At 45.1% G+C, this 24,829-nt stretch overlaps 1 protein-coding gene across 2 annotated transcripts in view; it reads right to left on the bottom strand.

The window, feature by feature from the left end:
* Positions 1–393: 393 nt before the first annotated feature.
* LOC146009245 (alpha-2-macroglobulin-like) overlaps positions 394–24,829 on the bottom strand; it is a 144,116-nt gene continuing 119,680 nt past the window's right edge. For both annotated transcript variants that reach the window (XM_083149411.1, XM_083149412.1), the window contains 7 exons: positions 14,758–14,973; positions 10,168–10,295; positions 8,481–8,571; positions 6,349–6,417; positions 5,932–6,034; positions 5,728–5,769; positions 394–547 (listed from right to left, as the gene is read on the bottom strand). In XM_083149411.1, the coding sequence (XP_083005537.1) occupies positions 522–547; positions 5,728–5,769; positions 5,932–6,034; positions 6,349–6,417; positions 8,481–8,571; positions 10,168–10,295; positions 14,758–14,973 (675 nt within the window). In that variant the 3' untranslated portion in view covers positions 394–521. The remainder of the gene's footprint in view (positions 548–5,727; positions 5,770–5,931; positions 6,035–6,348; positions 6,418–8,480; positions 8,572–10,167; positions 10,296–14,757; positions 14,974–24,829) is intronic.

Here is a 24,829-nt window from a genome sequence, read left to right as displayed (position 1 = left end):
TCGCATACCATCGCATGCCTTATGGTATGCGATGCGATGGGCGCCGCCAAAATACACAAGTACCTTTTTACTATAGAAGTTACTTTAGTCCATATAAATCATTGTATAATATTGTTTGGGTAATTGCTGCCAGATGTATCAGTCCAGTACACTGCGCTGTCTCCTGTAATTCCCGTTACATGTGTGATGTGCGCTGCGCACAAAACAACAACCACAGTCATTTATGTGTGTACTGTCATGGGCTACAAGCAGGAATCTGCGAGAGATACATCCTGAGTCCTGCCCACGTGTCATTGAACCAACCCCTGTGTAAGTAACATGGAGAACATGATCTGTAAATATACTGATAACATCTACCACATGCAGCCAACAGACAAATGAACACAATCAGAGCAATTTGTTAGAAAATATTTATTGTTTCTCCATTCATTTACTCTGTACTGTATTATGTAATGGGCAGCTTTCTCTGCTGCGTTGCGGGTATTCGTAGGTAGAACAGTCAGGCAGATAGTTTTCAGTTGTTATCGTGAATTGCCGACGTTCTCATCTGCAAGCCAGCAAAAATAGAAGATAAGAACTGTTATTTTTAGAATAGTGACAAAAAGATTGTGTTCCGATCAGTCCCTTCCAATCACTATACACGCACAGAGCTTGTTCCCTCTAGTCACTAAACCAGAAAAACGGGTCCCCCTCCCGGCCCCCCAGAAAGGTGGGCAACCCCCTCGGATACCAGCGGCACCCCCCTCCCCCCGAATCCCCCTCACCGCAGCGGTAAATTACCGCTATTTATGGCTTTTCTGGGAAAGGCGGGGCTAAAAATACAAATTACATCAAAATCTGATCCCACCAGTCACTACACATACAGCCTGTTCCCCCAGTCACCACACACAGTCTAGGGAAAGTCTGCAGGGAGGAAGTGTTAGGTCAGGCTGCAGGGTGGGGTGGGGGGGTTAGGTTATTGTACAGGGGTTAGGATAAGCACTAGTGGGGATTGTTAGGTCAGGCTGCAGGCAGGGGGTGGGGTTAGATGATTGTATGGGGGTTAGGATAAGCACTAGCTGGGATTGTTAGGTCAGGCTGCAGGCAGGGGGTGGGGTTAGGTGATTGTACAGGGGTTAGTATAAGCACTAGCATGAATTGTTAGGTCAGGCTGCAGGCAGGGGGTGGGGTTAGGTGATTGTACAGGGGTTAGTATAAGCACTAGCATGGATTGTTAGGTCAGGCTGCAGGCAGGGGGTGGGGTTAGATGATTGTATGGGGGTTAGGATAAGCACTAGCGGGGATTGTTAGGTCAGGCTGCAGGCAGGGGGTGGGGTTAGGTGATTGTACAGGGGTTAGTATAAGCACTAGCGGGGATTGTTAGGTCTGGCTGCAGGCAGGGGGTGGGGTTAGATGATTGTACAGGGGTTAGTATAAGCACTAGCTGGGATTGTTAGGTCTGGCTGCAGGCAGGGGGTGGGGTTAGGTGATTATACGGGGCTTAGGATAAGCACTAGTGGGTATTGTTAGATCTGGCTGCAGGCAGGGGGTGGGGTTAGGTGATTGTACGGGGGTTAGGATAAGCACTATCTGTGGTTGCTAGGGTCAGGCTGCAGGCAGGGGGTGGGGTTAGGTGATTGTACGGGGCTTAGGATAAGCACTAGCGGGGATTGTTAGGTCAGGCTGCAGGCAGGGGGTGGGGGGTTAGATGATTGTACAGGGGTTAGGATAAGCACTAGCTGTGGTTGTTAGGTCAGGCTGCAGGCAGGGGGTGGGGTTAGGTGATTGTACGGGGCTTAGGATAAGCACTAGAGGGGATTGTTAGGTCAGGCTGTGGGGGGAGGGGAGGGTTATGCTGCTTCAAGGGCGGGTTAAGCCATGTACAAACAGGGCGATTGATCTAAGCGATTTTGACTACATCATTAAAATCACTTAGAATGTGTCCTTGAATCACCCCGTGTGTACACAGTGGGCGATAGCAATGCACGGGCCGCGTCGCTATGGCCTGGCCAAATAGACAGTGCAGGCAAGAATATTCGGTACTTCTGTAGTTTCACGGCGCCGGAAGTGCAGAGGCTCGCGTGCCGCTCTAGCTATGAAACGCTTCGGCCTCGGTGCGTGGCGAGCGGACGCTGACACCTGTGAAGCCCGCCAGGGGACGCGGATAGCTGTGAAGGTATCCGCGTCCCCGCGCGGGGCTCGCTACGCTCGCCACGCTTCGGGCTCGGTGGCTCGCTGCGCTCGCCACACTAATCTATTCTCAACTCCACGCCGACGTGGATAGTGGGGGTATGAAAAGGTCGTAGGATGCAGTTGCGTCTGAATCTCGCGTACAGTTTAGAAGCCCCGGCATCGCTGTGCCGGGGTGTCCACTTTAACATACCCCCGTTGTCAGCGGTGCCCAGGCGCTGCCTAATTCACTGTGGAACTACAAGTGCCACAGTGACATTGACCTGTCAGCGCCTGGGCAGCGCTGCTGCTGGCCGGCCGCTACGCTGTTTACGTACAGCTACAGCGGCACGAGCTCAGTCAGACAGAGCTAGAGCGGCACACGCACAGTGAAACAGAGCCTCTGGCAGGCTGCCAAGTTTAATAGCTAGAGCGGCACGCGAGCCTCTGCACTTCCGGCGCCGAGAAACTACAGAAGTACCGAATATTCTTGTTAGACGCTGCAGTGTGTATTCTGCTGTACACACGGGCTGCTGCTGCCGGGGATGGCTGCTGCTGCCGGGGATGGCTGCTGCTGCCAGGGATGGCTTCCGGCTTAATTCCGGCAGCGGCTGGGAGATTTTGACTAAGCAAAATCGCTTATCTTCCATCTACAGCCCGTGGGTACACCCCTTTAGAGTTGGTAGGGAGTGCAAGTACCATTACCTGTCCGCTGTCCCTCTTTCTGGTTCCCTCCTTTGGGATGCTGTTATTGTTAACCTGACCACTGACATACAGATACCTGACCACTGGTCATCCTTATGTATCCCATTCCCCCACTTACCACACACACACACTTACAGGTTACCTCCAAATCAAGAGACCGCAGAAGCTAATCAGACATAGGGGCCTAATCTTAGACCCGTCAGTCAGGTGCACTACTAAACCGCCTTTTACCCTGTCAAGCTGTGCCAATGTAAGGACTGTCATGCATGCCCCTATCCATGCCAAATGCCCTAAGCCAGTGAAGGATATAGGGAATGGGTGTTTTGTATCAGTAGGATCTGGCTGGTACGTTGATAGCCTGGCAGCTACATTTTTTGTACCAGCTTCAAGCGAAACAATTATTTTGCTGGTAGAGCCAGGTAGAGGGAACTGCAAGTAGTCCAAGCGTGATGATACATACATGCAGTGGCGGATTCAGGGGGGGGGGCACCTGGGCACGTGCCCCCCCTGTCATTTCATTTTGTAGCTGAGGACCAGGGCTTTCCAACGACCCCAGCCCCGTGTCTCTAGCCCTCCGGGAACCAGAGATATCGCCTGGCAAAGCTGTAACGTTTTTTCCCCATAGGATAATATAGGACCCGTCAATTCCGACCCCCACCCGGTTCCGACGGCTGCCAGTTCTCCCCCTGGCATCACAGAAGCTTGTGGTTGATATCATTCAATTCCAAATTGCTGGGCCTTCAATATGATACCAGGCTGGTCCATATCCGTCAATCGATTCCAGAGATATTACATGTAAACTAATTTTTTTATTTTTGAAATGTAATTTCATGGCTGTTCATGTTCTTTGAGGGCAGATTACTCTGGAACCAAACGTTCCAGTTTCACTGGACCAAAATCATTCAAAGCCCACTCAAAAGTTCTTCAATATGATACTTGTCTCATGTAAATGGATCAGTTGGTTCCTAAGATATAGCCGGTTAAATAAGATAACTGGTTAAAGGGGGGGAGGGGTGGTTTTCTCTCCCCCTCACACAAGAAAATGCAGGGACTAGGCTGGTGTAAAAGGGGCCAACCTGAGAATGCATTTTCTGGTGTGAAAGGGGTATTATTTCAAATAGCCTGGACCTGCAGTGCTCTGAATACAGCCAGGCTCTGCCACTGTCAGTGGCTATCACTTCTGCCTGGCGGCTGTCCCCCATTTACCGCGAGCATGTATTCCCCTTGGCAATGAGCATGTAATCCCACATGGCAATGAGCATGGAACCTCTGGCAATGAGCATGGAACCCTTGGCAATGAGCATGTAGATAAGCAGCACTTATGTAGCATAATTTTTAATAGGCATTATGGTGGTTTGACATAATACATAATGGATATAATGGCGTGTAACTTAACGTGTAATGGACATTATGGTGTAAATGTTTAATGCGCGCCTTTGGTGGACAATGTTCCTATTTATGAAACGTATTGTGAATTTTGGCTTAATCTGTGTGGCATTATGTGAATTTTGGCTCAATCCGTGTGGCATTATGTGAATTTTGGCTCAATCTGTGTGGATTATGTGAATTTTGTCACAATCCGTGTGGCATTATGTGAATTTTGGCTCAATACGTGTGGCATTATGTGAATTTTGTCTCAATCCGTGTGGCATTATGTGAATTTTGGCTCAATCCATGTGGCATTATGTGAATTTTGGCTCAATCCGTGTGGCATTATGTTTATTTTGGCTCAATCCATTTGGCATTATGTGAATTTTGGCTCAATCCATGTGGCATTATGTGAATTTTGGCTCAATCCGTGTGGCTTGATGTGAATTTTGACACAATCCATGTGGCATTATTTGAATTTTGGCTCAATCCGTGTGGCATTATGTGAATTTTGGCTCATTCCATTTGGCATCATGTTTAAGGGGCAAGTATAATGGGGTCTAGTATTTTGTTGCATAATGTGTAGAAGTTGTATATGGTGTTGTACACTACACTCAAGGACATGCCCCCTGTTGAGTGGCCACTCCACATTTTCTGGGGCGCGCCTTTGGCACGCGCAAAACTACATCCTTCACTTTTGTCACCATGGTGGGCCTGCGTACTTTAAATGCCAGGGCCTATTTTTAATCCCATTCCCACCCTCTCTCTGCCGCTCTCTTAGTATGTACACTGGCACCACTAACACCGCCCCCCCACCTAAACCCTCTTTTATCATTGTGCCCCCCCTGTCATTTTATCCTGGATCCGCCCCTGCATACATGTATGACTGTAGCGTGGTTCTGGCTATGTTCCTAAAATCAAAGTCAGTAGCCGGCAGCTTCTGATGCTGGCCATACATCAGACCAACTTTCCTCCAACCATCCAACTAGTTGGTTGGATGGAATATAAACCTAGTACTGGATAGGAGCAAATGTAATTTGTAATTAAGTAAATTGTTTACAAACCGGAAAATGGACAACAACTGTCACTCAGACAATGTACTGTAGTGTGACCTAGTTGATTTAAACAATTTCACTGACTGTTTTTGTCCATTCTCCTGAGTTTGTGAGCAAATTGCTTATTGGCATTTGCCACCATACAATACCAGATGTTCAGTCCAACCAACCAACTAGTTGGATGGGTGGAGGAAAGTTGGTCTGATGTGTGGCCAGCATTGGGCAAGAAGCAATTGGATATACATGTCAGTGACTGGTGCTCATTGTAGGTACTGTGGGGAGCCTAATAACTCTCAGTAATATTACACACATTCAGCATTGTAGGTAACCCCCTACATCACTGGTGTATTTAGTACTGGCCCTGCCTAGAATATTTCCCCGTACGTCCTCATGGAAGACTCTGCAACTCCAGGTAAATCAGATAAGAGATGCTGTAACATAATGCTCTCACCTGTGCTGCAGGGATGGTTGTATTCTGCAATTGCTTGTTCATCTGGAAGATAATAGTACACAACTGTCAGCCCGATGTTGTGCTGTATGTTACTGAGTAACTACAATCATAGCGGGGACGGTCTCTACATTTGTTATAATTGGGCTGGAGACTGAAAGTGCAGTAACTACAGATTGTAAGATAAACCTAATATTTCATTATTACCTGTCTCATAGTAATCATACACCTTCACTGTGGCTGGTTTTAGGTCTTTGACCTCAATTTCCTGCACCACCGTGAAGGAGAGATCCACAGGGGTATGTCCCATCTAAGGAGGGAGAGAGCATATTATAATGATGAAAGGCAGACAGTAAGTTACTGACAGCTGTGACAGACAGGGATGTTAAAACAAAGCTTAAGTATTGTGGGAAATTGGGAAGAAGTATGAGATGTTGTTGTGTGCAGGGATTGCACACTCAATAATAATAGAGAAAATGACATTGTGTGAAACAGCAAATAACCAGATAAACCAGGTCTCTGACTCCTACCAGCGGGATTGGTCTACATACGGTAGTAAACAACAGCGCATCCAATGGAACAGAACCCTTAGAAATAAACTTGTGACTCTACTACAAATCATACCTCATTCAGATACAAAGTCACCATGTCCGCCTGGATGTCGCTTCTCTGGATTACTTTGTCTTTTTCCATCTAGGAATAGATAACGGCACAGGACTGTATAAGAGGCATTTACTGAAGCACATTGTACTGTAGATCATTCTGTTGATATCTACTATATTAAAAAGACAAACATACTTTAATCAACTTTCCTAATTTTTGTGAGGGTTATGGTTAGGGGTGTGGTATATCTCAGGGTTGCCTACTTTTAGATCCTCCTCTCCGGGAGAAGCCCGGAGAGGAGACTTTCAGCAGCCATTCGGGGGGCGGGGCTTGAGCATGACAACATTAAGCCCTGCCCCCAGGATGTAAAATAGCCTAAATCACGGATCTCCCAGGAGGGGGTAGGGCTAAAATGACGCGATTGTGACATTTTAGCTCCCACCCCTCCTCTGAGACCCGCGGATTGAGGCATTTAAATGCTGTGATTGGGGGGCACAGTGGGGGTCCCCCTGAATCTGGGAGGGTTGCCCACCTTTCCGGGGGGCTTTTCGGGAGACTCCCAGCCATTTCGGGAGGGTAGGCAACCCTGGTATATCTCACAGACAATATTGAAAGGTCAACACCAAAAGGTCGGAATTAGGGTGGCCAATCCTGGGACATATTTTCAATCCCGAATCCTGGGATTGGCCTCCTGCCAGGGGAGAGGGCAGATAGGGTGTGCGGGGACTGGCGAACAGGATGTGCGTGGCTCGGCAGGCATCATAGCCAGAAGCACAGCACAGGGGCTGTCTCAACTTCTCAAGGCTGCAAGTTTCACAGCTGGGACAAGAGACAGACAGTAGCCGCCTGGCGTGTTCTGCTGCCGCCGCTGCCCGGTACGATTGCAGCATCTTGGTGTGGACCGGTGGAGGAATGCGGAGTGGGCGTGCAGGTGCGTGGCATGACCTCTAACATCTAACATGTTTTCCAGGCAGCCTCTGATGTGTAGTTCAACAACAGCTGGAGTATCAAGATTAGCCATCACTGACCTAGACACTGTCTTTCAGCCATCCAAATACCATTGACAGGAGAAGGCTACACTGGTCCAGGGGAGACGGCTCCAATGTGTCCCAGGGCAATCCCTTTTTTTATCATCCAATTTGAGTAAATATTTACTAAGCTTTAGAGAATGAAGAAGAGAGATTAACTACCAGCCAATCAGCTCATAACTGCCATTTTATAGTATGTGTTTCAAAACTAGCAGTGAGCCCTGTATCTCTCTTCCACCGTATCACTCTCCAGGCCTTATTTTACCTCTAGTGACATGGCTAATAAATAGGATTAGGTTTCAATATCTGTTTTACCTTATTTGGGGCCTAAGGAGGTATAGAGTGGTGTAATGTGAGAACGAGATGTCCAATAACACAAGCTACTGAACATAATGCGTTTTTGGTGGTTACTTAATGATACAATAAAATACAACACATTTTTAAGGAATACCCATAAATATTATGCACCACCCACGTATACGTATGAGGTCCCCCATTTTCACTGTAAATCCAGCCCCCCGAAAGGTTTCTATGGGGGCTGCTAATATGCAGTGTTTACCGAGAACTTGGCCTTGTTAGCTATCGCCCTCTTCAGGTGGCACCTGTCACTGTATCCTGCGGGCTATACTTTGCATTATTTACCAGCAGCAATGGCTGCTTGCACGTTTAGTAGTGGCCAGGATCCAAACCGAGGTGTATAATGATAACATTGACAATTACTTTACTTTTACTTAACAAAGTGATGGGACCATCCTATTAGTCTTAGGATGTGATATACTATAGGGTACATTGTAGTAAAATGTAATGATTTATTATCTTGATAAGCGGATATGACTCAAAGGGGCCTATCCAGTATCCAGCTTGCTGCTGGTTGCAGTGGTGGATAGTTTACTGTCCCCACAATCTGTAACATTGCTACTGGAGCAGAGATATTCCCGCAGTCAGCCCAGCTTTGTGTACATGTGAGACCACAGGTCACTCACCGCGCAGGCAGTACAGGAAGTAGTGGGCTCTGGGAATCAACACCAGCTCTGAAAGCTTTAAAATTTCTACGTTTGTTAAATACTACGAGGGCATATCAGGCCCCTAATAATGACTATTGCAGATGACTTCTCAGTGACTGACCATCCTTATAGTGCTCTTCACTGGGATCCATCCAGACAGCATCTTCACCTCAATGACAGCCATGTTTGAATTTTCCCGGGACCCTGTGTATCTGCAGGAGCAATAATAGGACAGTATAATCTACATTCAACTAACAGTTTTCTCTACTTCCAGAATGCACACCTGAAACATTTATTGTGATCGTTATATTTTACAGTACTTGCTTTGTGCTAACTTATTTAGAAAAATGAAAGATAAAGCAGACTAAACCCACATATAAATCCAGATGTATCAAGCTTCGAAAATTGATAAAGTGGAGAGTCATAAACAACCAGCCAATTAGCTCCTACCTGTCAAATAACAGGTTGGGTTTGAAAAATGACAGGTAGGACCTGATTGGTTGGTTGTTTATCACTCTCCACTCTCTATCACTTTTGGTTTGATACATCTGGCCCATAATCCTATATACCAAACTCCAAAGGTCTCTAAAGGTGGCCATACACTGTGTACGGCCACCCGATTCCCAGCGAGCCTACATACGGTAGTAGACAAGGCATGATGGGTACATCTAATTTGGGGGTCCACATGCAACATATAAATGCTATTCAAGGGGTCAGTGGGCTTCGCGGATTTCAGTCATTTTTGGCCGGGATTTCAACACCAGCAGCGCTCGGCTCAGAGGCTGCTTGGAAAACATGCTGTGTGGCTGCGCAGCATGATGTTAGAGGTCATGCCATGCACCTTGCCGCCCATTCCACTTCATCCACCAGTCCACACCAACATGCTGCATTTGTGCTGGGCAGTGGCGGCAGCAGCAGAACTACTGTCTGTCTCTTCTCCCACAGTGGGGAGAAATGTCCACTGTTTTTGATTTGGAGACAGATTAAATGTGAGGTACAAAGGACAGTTCAGAGTCGTGGATGACCCCTAGGCAACGAGCTTGTGGGGTAGGGTAGATTGTCGTGTTGTCAACAGTTATGGAGATATCAGGATGGTAACTGTTTTTGGCTGGTGGAAATGTAAGTAATTCCGTTTTGGAAATGTTGACATTGAGGTGGCGAAAAGACATCCAAGATGAGATGGCAGAGAGACATTCAGAGACTCGGCCCAAAACCACTGGTGATAACTCTGGGGTTGATAGATAGATTTCAGTATCATCCGCATACAAGTGATACTGAAATCTGAAAGAGCTGATTAGTTTGCCAAGAAAGGAGGTATAGATTGAGAAAAGCAGAGGACCTAAGACTGAGCCTTGCAGAACTCCAACAGACAGAGATTGTGAAGAGGAGGTAGAATTAGATAAGCGAACACTGAAAGAGCGATCAGATAGGTAAGATGTGACCCAGGAAAGGACTGTATCATTAAGACCTAGGGAGTGCATTGTTTGTATGAGAAGAGTGTGATCAACAGTGTCAAACGCAGCAGAAAGATCTAGAAGAATAAGTAGTGTGTAATGGCCTTTAGACTCGGCAGTTACCAGATCATTCACCACTTTAGTCAGTGCTGTCTCAGTGGAGTGTTGGGAACGAAATCCTGACTGACGCGGGTCTAATAGGGTGTGAGAGTTAAGAAAGTGTGTGAGGCAAGACTAGACAATTCTCTCGAGTAGCTTGGAGAGGCATGGGAGCTGAGAGATAGGACAGTAGTTAGAGAGAGAGAGTTAGGGTCAGAGAATAGTATAATAAATACAGAAGTATAAAGTACTCACGTAACATTGATAAGAATTTCAAACTTTGTCACTCGATCCTTCAGACAATCCATTCTTGTAAATGATTTCACAGTTAATAAGAAGGTGGCATCTTGTTTGGGTGGAGGGACATTGTATCTCAGGACTGTCTGTTGGTTAAGGACAAATACCCAGAAAAATGCAGATAAGAATGTAGGTATTGGGGTAAATTTACTGAGATGGGAATGCTATTGGATCAGATTCTACTACCTATTTATTTAGCACCTTCTAAAAGATAGATAGAATCTGAATGGTTGCTATGGGCAACATCCCATCTTCAATAGAACTGTCATCTTGGTGGAGATAGTGTAATAAGAGTGTTAATGTCTACAAAGCAGTAGAAATGTCCCCTCCCCTCCCCCTCTACCCTTATTATTTTTTGTTGTTTGCCCCTTCCCATGTCTTTATTGATGTATACGGATGTATTTTCTGAAAATCTGCAATAAACAATTTATAAAAAAAAAAAGAAACATAGAATGTGACAGCAGATAATAACCACTTGGCTCTTTTAGTCTTCCCATCTACACACACACACACACACACACACACACACACACACACACACACTTACACACTAGGTTTAATTTTTGTTGAATGGCAGTTTACCAGTATATTTTGGAATTGTGGGAAGAAACCGAAGTACCCAGAAGGAAACATACACAAGGAAGGGGAGAAAATACAAACTCCACACAGTTAGGGCCATGGTGAGAATCGAACCTGTGAGCTATAGTATCTTAACCGTTATTAGAACACTTGGGGCTGGTGCGGGGTGAGTACATTGCCAGATTGCGCATTATATGTTGTGTGATTTTCCTCTGCACAATTCTGCCTCTGCCTAGTTTATTGGATGGGATGGTGGTTTCTAAAGCTGGGCATACATAGCGTGAGATGTACGAAGCCGTAAAATGTGGTAAAACTGCTGAAAACATTCAGTCTTCAGAAGTTTTCCGCAATCCCCATATGTATCAAGCTCCAGAAAACAAAACTATCCGGAGTTTGTGCTTGATAGGCAACACCATCGATAGACTGTGTTGCCTCTAGAAGCCCACAGGCTCTTTACTGTAATGAGTCCTTAGAGAGGGATCCATAAAATCCATCCCCATATACAGTACTCAGCAGGCCGCACATGTGCAGTAGTGTGTATGGCTTCCGGAAAAGTACTGAAGGGAAATCTAATGTTATCCCTTCACTTCTTATACACCACAAGAACGAGCTCCAGTCTCTCTTGGTGTATTTTAACATATTTGGGCAAACCTTCATACTGTATCTTATTGCTGCAAATAGAGGCAATAAGGAATAAGGACCCTAAAAATAATAAATAACCTTAATCCACCCTACTGCGATAAAGGCAGACAACAATATTTAAAAAAAATTCCCTTGAACTTCAGAATGAATGATATACAGTAGTGCATACACACCGAGGGATGTCAACGATAAAGACTTTCTTTCCCACTGACCATCTTCTTTTATGATAACAACCCTCAGGAGCGCGCATCATTATAATTCATACACACAGAATATGCATGATAATATCGTTAACGATATCAGTGGCGTAACTTAAATTTGTGCGCCCACCCCCGGCCTAAAAAAGTTTACTCACCCCTCCCCCTCACCACTAACAGGACCGCTGTCATCGCCAGGGCTGTTGCTGCTCCGCTGCCAGCCCGCAGGGACCAGCAGATCTACCTGTCTGCGGTCCTGGTGCTCTCCTCCTGATACAGTGAAAAAATGTCCCTTGCAAAATGGCCGCCGCCTCCTCTACCATCCTCAATAACTGTCTGCTATTAGGGAGCAGTCATTTTGTAAGAAGCAAGGGTGTAACTACCATAGGTGTATTTTGCTATGGGGCCTACGAATATCTAGGTACGCCTCTTCTCAGGGCCGGATTAACAATGGGCCTGATGGAGCTACAGCTCCAGGCCCACTCTCCAAATAGGCCCATTTTGTAGCTGAGGGCCAGGGCTTTCCAACGAGCCCAGCCCCGTGTCGCTAGCCCCCCGGGAACCAGAGATACCGCCAGGCAAACCTGGAACGTTGTTCCCATAGGATAACATGGGACCCGCTAATTCCGACCTCCACCAGGTTCCAACGGCTGTCAGTTCCCACTCCGGCATTACAGAAGCTCGAGGTTGATCTCAGTCGAACCCAAATCGCTGGGCCTTCAATCGGATACCTGGTCTATATGGGTTCATTGGTTCTAGAGATATTGTGGGTAAACCAATTTTTTTTTTTTCATTTCTAAAATGTAATTTCATGGCTGTTCATGTTGTTTAAGGTCAGAATTCTCTGGAACCAAATGGCCCAGTTTCACGGGACCAAAATCATTCGAAGCCTACATTTAAATGGGTCAGTTGGTTCCGAAGATATAGCTGTTTGTTTAAAGGGGGTGGCGGTGGTTTTCTCTCCCCCTCACACCAGAAAATGCAGGGATTAGGCTGGTGTAAAAGGGGCCAGTCCGAGAATGTCCTTGCATGATCCTGGGATCATATTCCCGGGTAAGTACCTGCATTTTCTGGTGTGAGGGGTATTATTTCAAATAGCCGGGACATGCAGTGCTCTGAATACAGCCGGACAGCCCCCTGCTCTCTGCCCGGCTGTCAATCAGTGCCAGATTAAGCCTTCGGGGGGCCTGGGGCACTTTAGACAGGGGGACCCCCTTGCACTTGTCATTACTGGCCACAAATTGCATGAGAGAATATTATACTGTCAAAACACAGAGTAAAGACAGTATAAACTTGGTCAATGGGTAACTGCTTACTCTGTAGGACTGTAGGAGACCTCACAGTGTCAGTGCTGCCTCTGATTAAAAACCCTCCCATGACTAGGCTGCTGCTGCTGTCCTCAATAGGCCTGAGAAGCATGTAATGAGCTCCACCAATCAGAGCTCAGCATAAACCTCTCAGCCTCTGCCTTCTTGTGCAAAGTGTCGTGGGACTTAGTCAACTCCCAGTAATGTACTGCACACTTGTGCAGTCAGTGTGCCTTGGCTCCCGATGCTCAGCACCATTAATCAATGTCACATTCTCAGATAGGTGAAGCTGCAGCACTACCCCACTCCCATGCACAAAACCTTTAGCTAAAAAAATAATAATAATGTTTTTGTTAAAAATACATGCCAACCTCAGGGGGCCCCTAGCTAGAGGGGTCCCATGGGTACTGACCCCTTTTGCCCCTGCTTTAATCTGGCCCTGCTGTCAATGGCTGTCATTTCTGCCTTGCGGCTGCTGTCCCCCAGTTACCGCTAGCATGTATTCCCCCTTGGCAATGAGCATGTAATCCCACATGGCAACGAGCATGGAACCCCTGGCAATGAGCATGGAACCCCTGGCAATGAACATGTAGGTAAGCAACACTTATGTAGCATCATTTTTAATAGGCATTATGGTGTTTGGCATAATACCTAATGGACATTATGGTGTGTGGCTTAACATTAATGGGCATTATGGTGTCAATTTTTAATGCGCGCCAAATGCCCCTGTGTATGGAGCATATTGTGCATTTTTGCTCAATCTGTTTGGTATAGTGCAGGCATGTCCAAACTATGGCCCTCCAGCTGTTGTGAAACTACAAGTCCCACCATGCATTTCCACAGTTTTGCTATTAGGGAATGCTAAAACTATGTCAAGGCATGCTGGGACGTGTAGTTTCACCACAGCAGGAGGGCCACTGTTTGGACATGCCTGGTATAGTGTGTATTTTGGCTCAATCCATGTGGCAAAATGTGCATTTTGCCTTAATCTGTGTGGCATAACGTGAAGTTGACTCAATCTGTGTGCCATAGTGTGAATTTTGGCTCATTCCATGTGGCATAATATGTAAGAGGCAAGTACAGTATAAGGGATTACTATTGTGTTACATGATTTGTATAAGGGGTATATGGTGTGGTAACTTTAGGTGACCACATAAAAGGTGCTGACATATTGTCTACCAAATTTCGACTTTCAGTATTTTTTTTATGACTGGAGTGCCGCCTCACCCCGCAAGTATCTGAGGACATCGGCATCCTGCGGGTGCACCTTTGGAGGGCACCCGCCAATATATCTCCCTGCATTTTCCTTATGCCATCCCCCTGCCTTTTCCAGGCATATATAATTAGTTGAAAGCATTTACACAAATAAAGACACACCCATGAGCAGACCACCCAACCAGAACACTGGTCACGCCCCCCACATTATTGCGCATAATAGGCCCTTGATAATTTTCAGCTCCAGGCCCATTTAGACCTTAATCTGGCTCTGCCTCTTCTTACTAAGAAGCATTTATAATGGCAACAGGAAGAGCGCTGGGACGGTCACTGCAGACAGGAAGACCTGCTGATCCCGGTAGTCAGGCAGCAGAGCAGTAACAGACCCAGCAACAGAGGTGTTCCCATTAGCGGAGCAGCAATAGCCCCTGTAGACCCCCAGCACCCAAACTTACCAAGCGCCTCCAAGCCACCACGAGCATGCAGAGTTATTATTACACTACTGAACGAGATCATTATCATACATATCATCTGCCTTTATTGCATAGTGTGTACAGGGCTTAAGGATCTAATAGTTAGAAGAAGAGTGACAGAAAGTAACCACTGACCTGCACATAGACACAACCACCCCCAGTGGATGTCACCGTGTACTCTCCGGGGATATTTGGTAGTGAAGCTCTCTGCAGCAGCAGCCGGTTATTGTTGTCCACATGGAACTGCTGCTGAAAGCCAGTCTTAGAACTGACAGTCACCGTCACATCCCCCTTTTCACTGAATGTGAATCCTGCATACATGGCTAAGGCCTGAATGGCCACAACAGTGTCCTGTGAACAGAAAAAAGGCTGTAAGTCAAAAACACATATTATAAGAACCTTGTATTCAATGTTTACAGTGGCGTAACTATAGCCACGCAGCCCACACAGTTGTGGGGAGGCGTTGAGAAGGTGTGGGCGCGGGGGGGGGGGGGGATTGCAGGGCTATAGTTAGCTGCTGCCGCCTTCCGCCGAATGTCACTTTTTTTTATAAGCAGCAGGAGCCGGGAGAGCCGGGACCCGCAAGACAAGACAGATGCGGCAGGAGGTACCGGCCACACAGGGGGGGAGTTTAACCCTACTGGGGGGGCACTGGCAAAATAATTAATAGTTACGCCACTGAATGTTTACAAACCTCCCTGCAGTTGAGGACATCTATCATGCCAGGGTCCAGAAACGTGCAGGCAGGATCATTGAGAACAAGTCCCACCCTTGTCTTATTGTATGGTCTAATAATGTAATGTATCGTCACAGCGAGCGGTAGATATCGTAAACAAATTCCTGTGTTTTATGCACCTTGCATTGAAACACCTGGCAGTAAACTGATTCTGAATGTAATTCATAATGTCATCCAGTGTCCCTAGTTGGTTTCAGCCCATCTCAGATTGAGAGAATCACCAGTACTTGCAAAGAATCTTCCATAGGACAATATAATATAAAGAAATTGATCATGTGTTAGACCAGGTGCAGAAGAAAAACATGTTTTAACCCCTTCCCGACATTTGACGTACATTTACGTCATGGTCGGGAAGCACTTCCCGACACATGGCGTAAATGTACGTCATGGATTTAAACTGTCACCGCGTCTATAGACGCGGTGACAGTTTCAACATGTCTGCTGTCCCTGACAGCAGACATGTCCGTGCATGCCCCGGGGGGGCTGCGATGCCGCCCCCCCGTCGGCGATCGCTGTGATTGGCTGTTCAGTGTGAACAGCCATTCACAGCGTTTTCCTGTGTCACCGGCGAATAACGTTCGCCGGTGACACGGGATCAGAGGTGATTGGTGCTGTAAAGTACAGCACCAATCACCGCGGGGTGTAAGGGTGACACTGGTGTCACCCCACCTCACCCCGCCCGCCCCCAAAGGCCGTGATTGGTCCGTCGGACCGACGGACCAATCACAGCCAAGGAGGGAGATTTAAACTAACGGTGACTGCACTGCAGACGCCATTCCGGTCTGGAAAGCGTGCAGTGCGGTCACCGTACCCCCCTGCCGCCATACTGACCAGAAATACTTGCTGCAATACTTACCTGATCGCTGCTGATTGCTTCCTGGATCCTGTGCAATAATTGTGCCATACTGTGATATTGTGCTGCTGCACTGTATTAGTATTAGCTAGATAGATAGAGAGATAGATAGAGATAGATAGAGAGAGATAGAGAGAGAGAGATAGAGAGAGATAGAGAGAGATAGAGAGAGATAGAGAGAGATAGAGAGAGATAGAGAGAGATAGAGAGAGAGATAGTGTCAGAGAGTGCTATATTTTGTGCTGCTGCAGTGTGATCTAGTTATAGATAGAGAGAGAGAGATAGAGAGAGAGAGATAGAGAGAGAGGCCTACTGACAGAGTGCTATATTTTGTGCTGCTGCAGTGTGATAGTTATAGAGAGATAGAGAGAGATAGAGAGAGAGAGATAGAGAGAGATAGAGAGAGATAGTGACAGATTGTGCTATATATTTTTTATATAACTGACTGCTGCCCCCTCCTTTTGTGCTGATCAGTATAAATTAACTGATCAGTAACTTTTTGGGGGCGCAGGTTTTTTTTTATATATAGATATACCTGTGAGTGCTGCTGCTGCAGTGTCATAGAGTGTTAGATAGTGTTAGATAGTGAGAGATAGAGAGATAGAGAGAGATAGTGATAGAGAGTGCTAAATTTTGTGTCTGCTGTCCCCGCCTTTTGTGCTGATCACTATATCTGAGGTGATCAGCAACTTTTTTGGGGGTACAGAGGTTTTTTTTTTTTTATATATACCTGTCAGTTGCACCAAAGGTTGTGCACCTGCTGCACCTCACTGGTAATCAGTGTCGCATCACTGATCACCTTTTTTTTTTGTGTGTGTGCTGTGGGGTATTTTTTTAATTTTTTTTTTTACACACACTGTGATTTTGTGGGTGTCCTGTGGCCGCTGTGCGCTGATCAGTGACGTACATCACTGATCATCTCTTTCGGCACAGGGTTGATCTATTTTTTTTTTTTTTTTGATCAAATTCCTGTTGCCTTTGAGCGCTGTTCAGTGACAGACGTTACTGACCAACATCTGTGCTCAATTTTTGGCGCAGGACCTTTTTTTTTTTAACCCCTTCCTTTTTTTTTTTTTTTAACCCCTTCATTTTTTTTTTTTTTTATTGGTATAAAGTATTTTTTTTTTTTCTGCACCACATACACACTACACACTACATACCCCCCGGATTGAAATAAAGTTTGTGCCCCCCCCTACACTATACACGTGTTGAAACATTTCACTACCGGTAACACAAAAATAAAAATGGCATCCCAAATGTCCTCCCAAATGTCCTCCCAAATGTCCTCCCAATCATCCAGGAGAATGTATTCAGTGGAGGAGGCATATGCCATGCTTGCTTCTGACTCTGACACAGCCAGTGATGCAAGCGGGGAATTTGAAGGATTTGCCTTAAGCTCCTCTTCCTCCTCTGCTGATGAGGGACCCCCTCAAAGACGCCCCCGTAGATCAGCTGAGATTCCCCCCCCAATAATTGATCTAGTATGGACCCCACCACCAGACAATTTTGAGCCCCAGGTTCCTGAGTTTTTGGCCATGCCAGGAATCCAATTTGATTCCACAGGTCTCAGAGAAATTGACTTTTTCAAATTATTTTTCTCTGATGATTTTATAAATTTAATGGTGGACCAAACTAATTTATATGCCCAGCAGTTTATTGCTCAAAACCCCACGTCATCATTTGCTAGGTGGACCCCTGTAGATGCAGTAGAGATGATGACGTTTTGGGGTCTGGTGTTTCATATGGGCATAGTAAAAAAGCCAGAAATTAGGCAATATTGGAGTACAGATGTTCTGTACAGTACTCCATTTTACCGTATGGCCATGCCCCGGACTCGATTTGAGACAATTCTTAAATTCATACATTACACCGATAATGCACAGTGCCCACCCAGAGATGATCCCACCTTTGACCGGCTATTCAAAGTCAGGCCGGTCATTGATCATTTCAGTGCCAAATTTGAAGAGGTGTACATCCCTGAAAAATTTATTTGTATCGACGAGTCCCTTATACATTTTAAAGGAAGGGTTAAATTCCGCCAGTACCTTCCCAGTAAGAGGGCAAGGTATGGCATAAAAATGTATAAACTGTGTGAAAGCACCTCAGGGTACACCCACAGGTTTAGGGTTTATGAAGGGAAGGATTCAAGAATTCAACCGCCAGAATGCCCCCCCTCCCTCGTAGGTGTTAGTGGGAAAATTGTCTGGGATTTAGTGCACCCCTTCCTGGATAAAGGTTATCACCTCTATGTGGATAACTTTTACACTAGCATCCCCCTGTTTAAGGCCCTTGGTTCAAGAGGTACAGCAGCTTGCGGTACTGTGCGCAAGAACCAAAGAGGCCTCCCAAAAACGCACATTGCCCAAGTAATGAGAAGGGGTGAAAGCAGGGGAATATGCACCGAAAATATGTTGTTGGTCAAATATAAGGACAAGAGGGATGTCCTTATACTGACAACAATTCACGGAGACAGTACCACCTCCGTCCCTGTACGAGGTACCAGTACCCACACCTCAAAACCTAATTGTATCCTGGATTACAATAGGTACATGGGCGGAGTGGATCTTTCAGATCAGGTACTGAAGCCGTACAGTGCCCTGCGGAAAACAAAAATCTGGTACAAGAAGGTGGCCGTGTATATCATCCAGATGGCACTGTATAACGCTTACGTGCTATTCCGTTCTACCGGCCAGAGGGGGACATTTATGCACTTTCAAGAGGAAGTCATAAAGGGCCTAATATTTGGGAACCAGCAGGCAGAGGGCCCCAGTACTTCTAGTACTGGCCCCCGTATTGTACCAGGGCAGCATTTTCCTGATGAAATCCCCTCCACTGGAAAAAAGGGCAGGACACAAAAAAGGTGCAAAGTTTGCTATAAAAAGGGAATAAGAAAGCAAACTATTTTCCAGTGTGACACTTGCCCCGACAAACCCGGCCTATGTATAAAGGAGTGTTTTAAATTATACCACACATCTATGGAATATTAGGTTCATAATTTCACCGTGCTTCGGGGGTCTTGCTAATGCCACATAGCACCCACCATTCATTCCACCAGAATCTGAGCCGCAAAATCCAAAAATCACTCCTTCCCTTCTGAGTCCTGCCATGCACCCAACTGGTATTTTTTGGTCACATGTGAGGCATTGCCGTACTCGGGAGATATTGGGGCACAGATTTTGGGGTGCTTTTTCTCCTTCATACCTTCTGAAAATGAAAAATTTTGAGCCAGAACTGCATTTTTGTGTAAAAAATGTAATTTTTCTTTTTCACTGCCCACTTGTATCAAAATTGGTGAAACCCCTGGGGGTTTTAAATGTACACTATACCCCTAGATGAATTCCCTGAGGGGTGTAGTTTTCAAAATGGGGTGACTTGTGGGGGGGTTCCACTGTATTGGTGCTTGGGGGGTCTTGCTAATGCGACATAGCACCCACCAAAATTCCACCAGAATTTGTGCTGCAAACTCCAAATATCACTCCTTCCCTTCTGAGTCCTGCCACTTTTTGGTCACACATGAGGCATTGCCGTACTCGGGAGAAATTGGGGCACAGATTTTGGGGTGCTTTGTCTCCTTCATTCCTTGTGAAAATGAAATATTTTGAGCCAGAACTGCATTTTTGTGTAAAAAAATGTAATTTTTCATTTTCACTGCCCACTTGTATCAAAATTGGTGAAACCCCTGGGGGTTTGAAATGTACACTATACCCCTAGATGAATTCCCTGAGGGGTGTAGTTTGCAAAATGGGGTGACTTGTGGGGGGGTTCCACTGTATTGGTGCAACATAGCACCCACCATTCATTCCACCAGAATCTGTGCTGCAAAATCCAAAAATCACTCCTTCCCTTCTGAGTCCTGCCATGCACCCAACTGGTATTTTTTGGTCACATGTGAGGCATTGCCGTACTCGGGAGAAATTGGGGCACAGATTTTGGGGTGCTTTTTCTCCTTCATACCTTCTGAAAATGAAAAATTTTGAGCCAGAACTGCATTTTTGTGTAAAAAATGTAATTTTTCTTTTTCACTGCCCACTTGTATCAAAATTGGTGAAACCCCTGGGGGTTTTAAATGTACACTATACCCCTAGATGAATTCCCTGAGGGGTGTAGTTTGCAAAATGGGGTGACTTGTGGGGGGGTTCCACTGTATTGGTGCTTGGGGGGTCTTGCTAATGCGACATAGCACCCACCAAAATTCCACCAGAATCTGAGCCACAAAATCCAAAAATCACTCCTTCCGTTCTGAGTCCTGCCATGCACCCAACTGGTATTTTTTGGTCACATGTGAGGCATTGCCGTACTCGGAAGAAATTGGGGCACATATTTTGGGGTGCTTTTTCTCCTTCATACCTTCTGAAAATGAAAAATTTTGAGCCAGAACTGCATTTTTGTGTAAAAAATGTAATTTTTCATTTTCACTGCCCACTTGTATCAAAATTGGTGAAACCCCTGGGGGTTTGAAATGTACACTATACCCCTAGATGAATTCCCTGAGGGGTGTAGTTTGCAAAATGGGGTGACTTGTGGGGGGGTTCCACTGTATTGGTGCTTGGGGGGTCTTGCTAATGCGACATAGCACCCACCAAAATTCCACCAGAATCTGAGCCGCAAAATCCAAAAATCACTCCTTCCGTTCTGAGTCCTGCCATGCACCCAACTGGTATTTTTTGGTCACATGTGAGGCATTGCCGTACTCGGAAGAAATTGGGGCACATATTTTGGGGTGCTTTTTCTCCTTCATACCTTCTGAAAATGAAAAATTGTGAGCCAGAACTGCATTTTTGTGTAAAAAAATGTAATTTTTCATTTTCACTGCCCACTTGTATCAAAATTGGTGAAACCCCTGGGGGTTTGAAATGTACACTATACCCCTAGATGAATTCCCTGAGGGGTGTACTTTGCAAAATGGGGTGACTTGTGGGGGGGTTCCACTGTATTGGTGCAACATAGCACCCACCATTCATTCCACCAGAATCTGTGCTGCAAAATCCAAAAATCACTCCTTCCCTTCTGAGTCCTGCCATGCACCCAACTGGTATTTTTTGGTCACATGTGAGGCATTGCCGTACTCGGGAGAAATTGGGGCACAGATTTTGGGGTGCTTTTTCTCCTTCATACCTTCTGAAAATGAAAAATTTTGAGCCAGAACTGCATTTTTGTGTAAAAAAATGTAATTTTTCATTTTCACTGCCCACTTGTATCAAAATTGGTGAAACCCCTGGGGGTTTGAAATGTACACTATACCCCTAGATGAATTCCCTGAGGGGTGTAGTTTGCAAAATGGGGTGACTTGTGGGGGGGTTCCACTGTATTGGTGCTTGGGGGGTCTTGCTAATGCGACATAGCACCCACCAAAATTCCACCAGAATCTGAGCCGCAAAATCCAAAAATCACTCCTTCCGTTCTGAGTCCTGCCATGCACCCAACTGGTATTTTTTGGTCACATGTGAGGCATTGCCGTACTCGGAAGAAATTGGGGCACATATTTTGGGGTGCTTTTTCTCCTTCATACCTTCTGAAAATGAAAAATTGTGAGCCAGAACTGCATTTTTGTGTAAAAAAATGTAATTTTTCATTTTCACTGCCCACTTGTATCAAAATTGGTGAAACCCCTGGGGGTTTGAAATGTACACTATACCCCTAGATGAATTCCCTGAGGGGTGTACTTTGCAAAATGGGGTGACTTGTGGGGGGGTTCCACTGTATTGGTGCAACATAGCACCCACCATTCATTCCACCAGAATCTGTGCTGCAAAATCCAAAAATCACTCCTTCCCTTCTGAGTCCTGCCATGCACCCAACTGGTATTTTTTGGTCACATGTGAGGCATTGCCGTACTCGGGAGAAATTGGGGCACAGATTTTGGGGTGCTTTTTCTCCTTCATACCTTCTGAAAATGAAAAATTTTGAGCCAGAACTGCATTTTTGTGTAAAAAAATGTAATTTTTCATTTTCACTGCCCACTTGTATCAAAATTGGTGAAACCCCTGGGGGTTTGAAATGTACACTATACCCCTAGCTGAATTCCCTGAGGGGTGTAGTTTGCAAAATGGGGTCACTTGTGGGGGGGTTCCTAACTTTTAGCATGTTATGGTGCCTAGAAACCTACATGGTGCCTAAAAAATAATCTCATAAAAAGGAGGCTCCAAAATCAAGTAGGTGCTCCTTCTATTATGAAGCCTGTGGTTTGGTCACCGTGCACACTAGGGCCACATATAGGATATTTATGAAAACAAAAGAATTGGGGGAATCAATTTTTAGTCACATTTCTCTAGTAAAATGTACTGTGTTCCTTAGAAAAATGTATTAAAATTGCAAATCTGCAAAAAAAAAGAAATTTTGAAATTTCACCTACACTTTGTTTTAATTCCTGTGAAACACCTAAAGGGTTAACAAACTTCCAAAATGCTGTTTTGAATACTGTGAGGGGTGCAGTTTTTGAAATGGCATCATTTATGGGGGTGTCTCACATACAAGTCCCTCAAAGTCACATCAGAACTGAACTGGTCCCTAAAAAAATCAGTGTTTGAAATTTTCTTGAAAATTTGAGAATTTGCTATTCATATTGTAAGCCTCCTAGTGTCCCAAAAAATTAAAAGGAAGTTGAAATAATGATGTCAACATAAAGTAGACATATGGTCTATGTTAGTTATTCACTATTTTGAGTGGTATGATTATTTGTCTCACAAGCAGAAAATTTAACATTTTGCAAATCGCTAAATTTTCCATTTTTTCACGATATTTTGGTATTTTTCACAAAAAAACACAGACTGTATCGACGAAAATTTACCACTAACTTGAAGTACAATGTGTCACGAAAAAACAATCTCAAAATCACTGGGATAAGTAAAAGCAAAAAAAAGTTATCCCCACTTAAGTGAGACATGTCAGAATTGAAAAAAAGGGCTCTGTCAGGAAGGCAAAAACAGGCTCTGTCAGGAAGGGGTTAATGATGGAGAATTAGGGGCTGGTGGGGGATGAATGCAAATCTATTCTGCCTTGATAACTCTCCCCCATTGATCACAGATGAGCATATGCAGGTACAGTACACAGAGCCGGCCCTAGGCATAGACAAACTAGGCAATTGCCTAGGGAAGGCATGTCCAAACTATGGCCCTCCAGCTGTTGTGAAACTACACATTTGGAAAAAAGGTTTTTGGAATCCGCACATAATCTCATATTGAAGTCAAATTTAGTAAACCAACATTGTTGTTATAAACCGTAATTCGTGAAATAACCTGTTGGTGGTGCTCCCAGAACAAGTTTCAGAGAACTTAACTGGAAAAAAGTGGGGTCTTGCAGTAGGATGCAAAGCAAATATTGTTACAGTTTTTATGTGTGGTTATGCGGGCTACTATAGTGATATTGGCTGCCTCTTAATACTCACAGCAATGTACAATGATATCCTTACAACTGGGTTCACTGTGTGGTTGCGTGCATGTCCGCACCAACCATCAGTGCCCAGCAATATAAAACAATCTTATAAGCGGGAGGTATGATAAAGTTTTACACTGGTAAGTTTATATGTTTATACAGTGAACCCAGTTGTAAGGATATCATTGTACATTGCTGTGAGTATTAAGAGGCAGCCAATATCACTATAGTAGCCCGCATAATCACACATAAAAACTGTAACAATATTTGCTTGTACCTCCCGATAATCAAGCTTAATTAAGGGTGACCAGTGTGGTTTGGCGTGGACATGCACGCAACCACACAGTAACCACATAGCACAACCTACCATATATATTCTTGCACATCTACCAGCATTGATTGATAAAACGGTCTTATGTTTATTCTTGCAAGAATGGTTACACCCAGGACAATAGATTGATAAAGGGTGAACCAATGAAAATCTCTATTGTACCTGCAACAATTGAAGGCAGAAATTGCTTAAAAGGATTGTCTATATACAAGGTTACAAATTGTGATACAATTTATGCAGTTTGTGTACACACAGGACAATAGATTGATACGGGTTGAACCAATTAAAATCTCTATTGTAAGTACAACAGTTTAAAGCCTAAATTGTTTAATAGGATTGCCTGTCACCTACACACTTAGTTGCTAATGTGATACAATGAATGGTAAAAAACTGTGATACAATATATGCGATCTGTGTACACACAGGACAATAGATTGAGACAGACTGAACCAATTAAAATCTCTATTGTACCCACAACAGGTTAGATCATAATTGACTACAAGGATTGCCTGTCATTTTTGTACTTAGCAAGGAATAGTGATACAATGTACGTGCATATGATGAGCAACTAATGATACAGTTGCAAACTGAATAAACCTCACAGTTGAAATGATACAATGCAGATAGAAGGTTCGGTACTTATGTAGTATCTGGGCTGCCGATTTTTTGATTGTATGCCTTAAGTTAAGGCATACAATCAGATGCGATGCGATATCGCATCGCATCGCATCGCATCGCATGCGACCATCGGATGCGATGACCCGATTTTTCCATAGGAATCAATGTTAAAATGGACTGAGTCCATTTTAACATGGAATTCAATGGGAAAAAGGGGTCCTTTTCATACCCCTACTATCCAAGTGGGCATGGAGTTGGATATAAACCTGTGGCGAGCGTAGCGAGCCACCGAGCCCGA

The sequence above is a fragment of the Crinia signifera genome, chromosome 6 (genome assembly GCF_055691185.1).
Source record: "Crinia signifera chromosome 6, ASM5569118v1, whole genome shotgun sequence".
Classification (NCBI taxonomy): Eukaryota; Metazoa; Chordata; class Amphibia; order Anura; family Myobatrachidae; genus Crinia; species Crinia signifera.
Note: the sequence above shows the minus strand (reverse complement) of the source record. Positions and strands in the feature narration are given on the sequence as shown.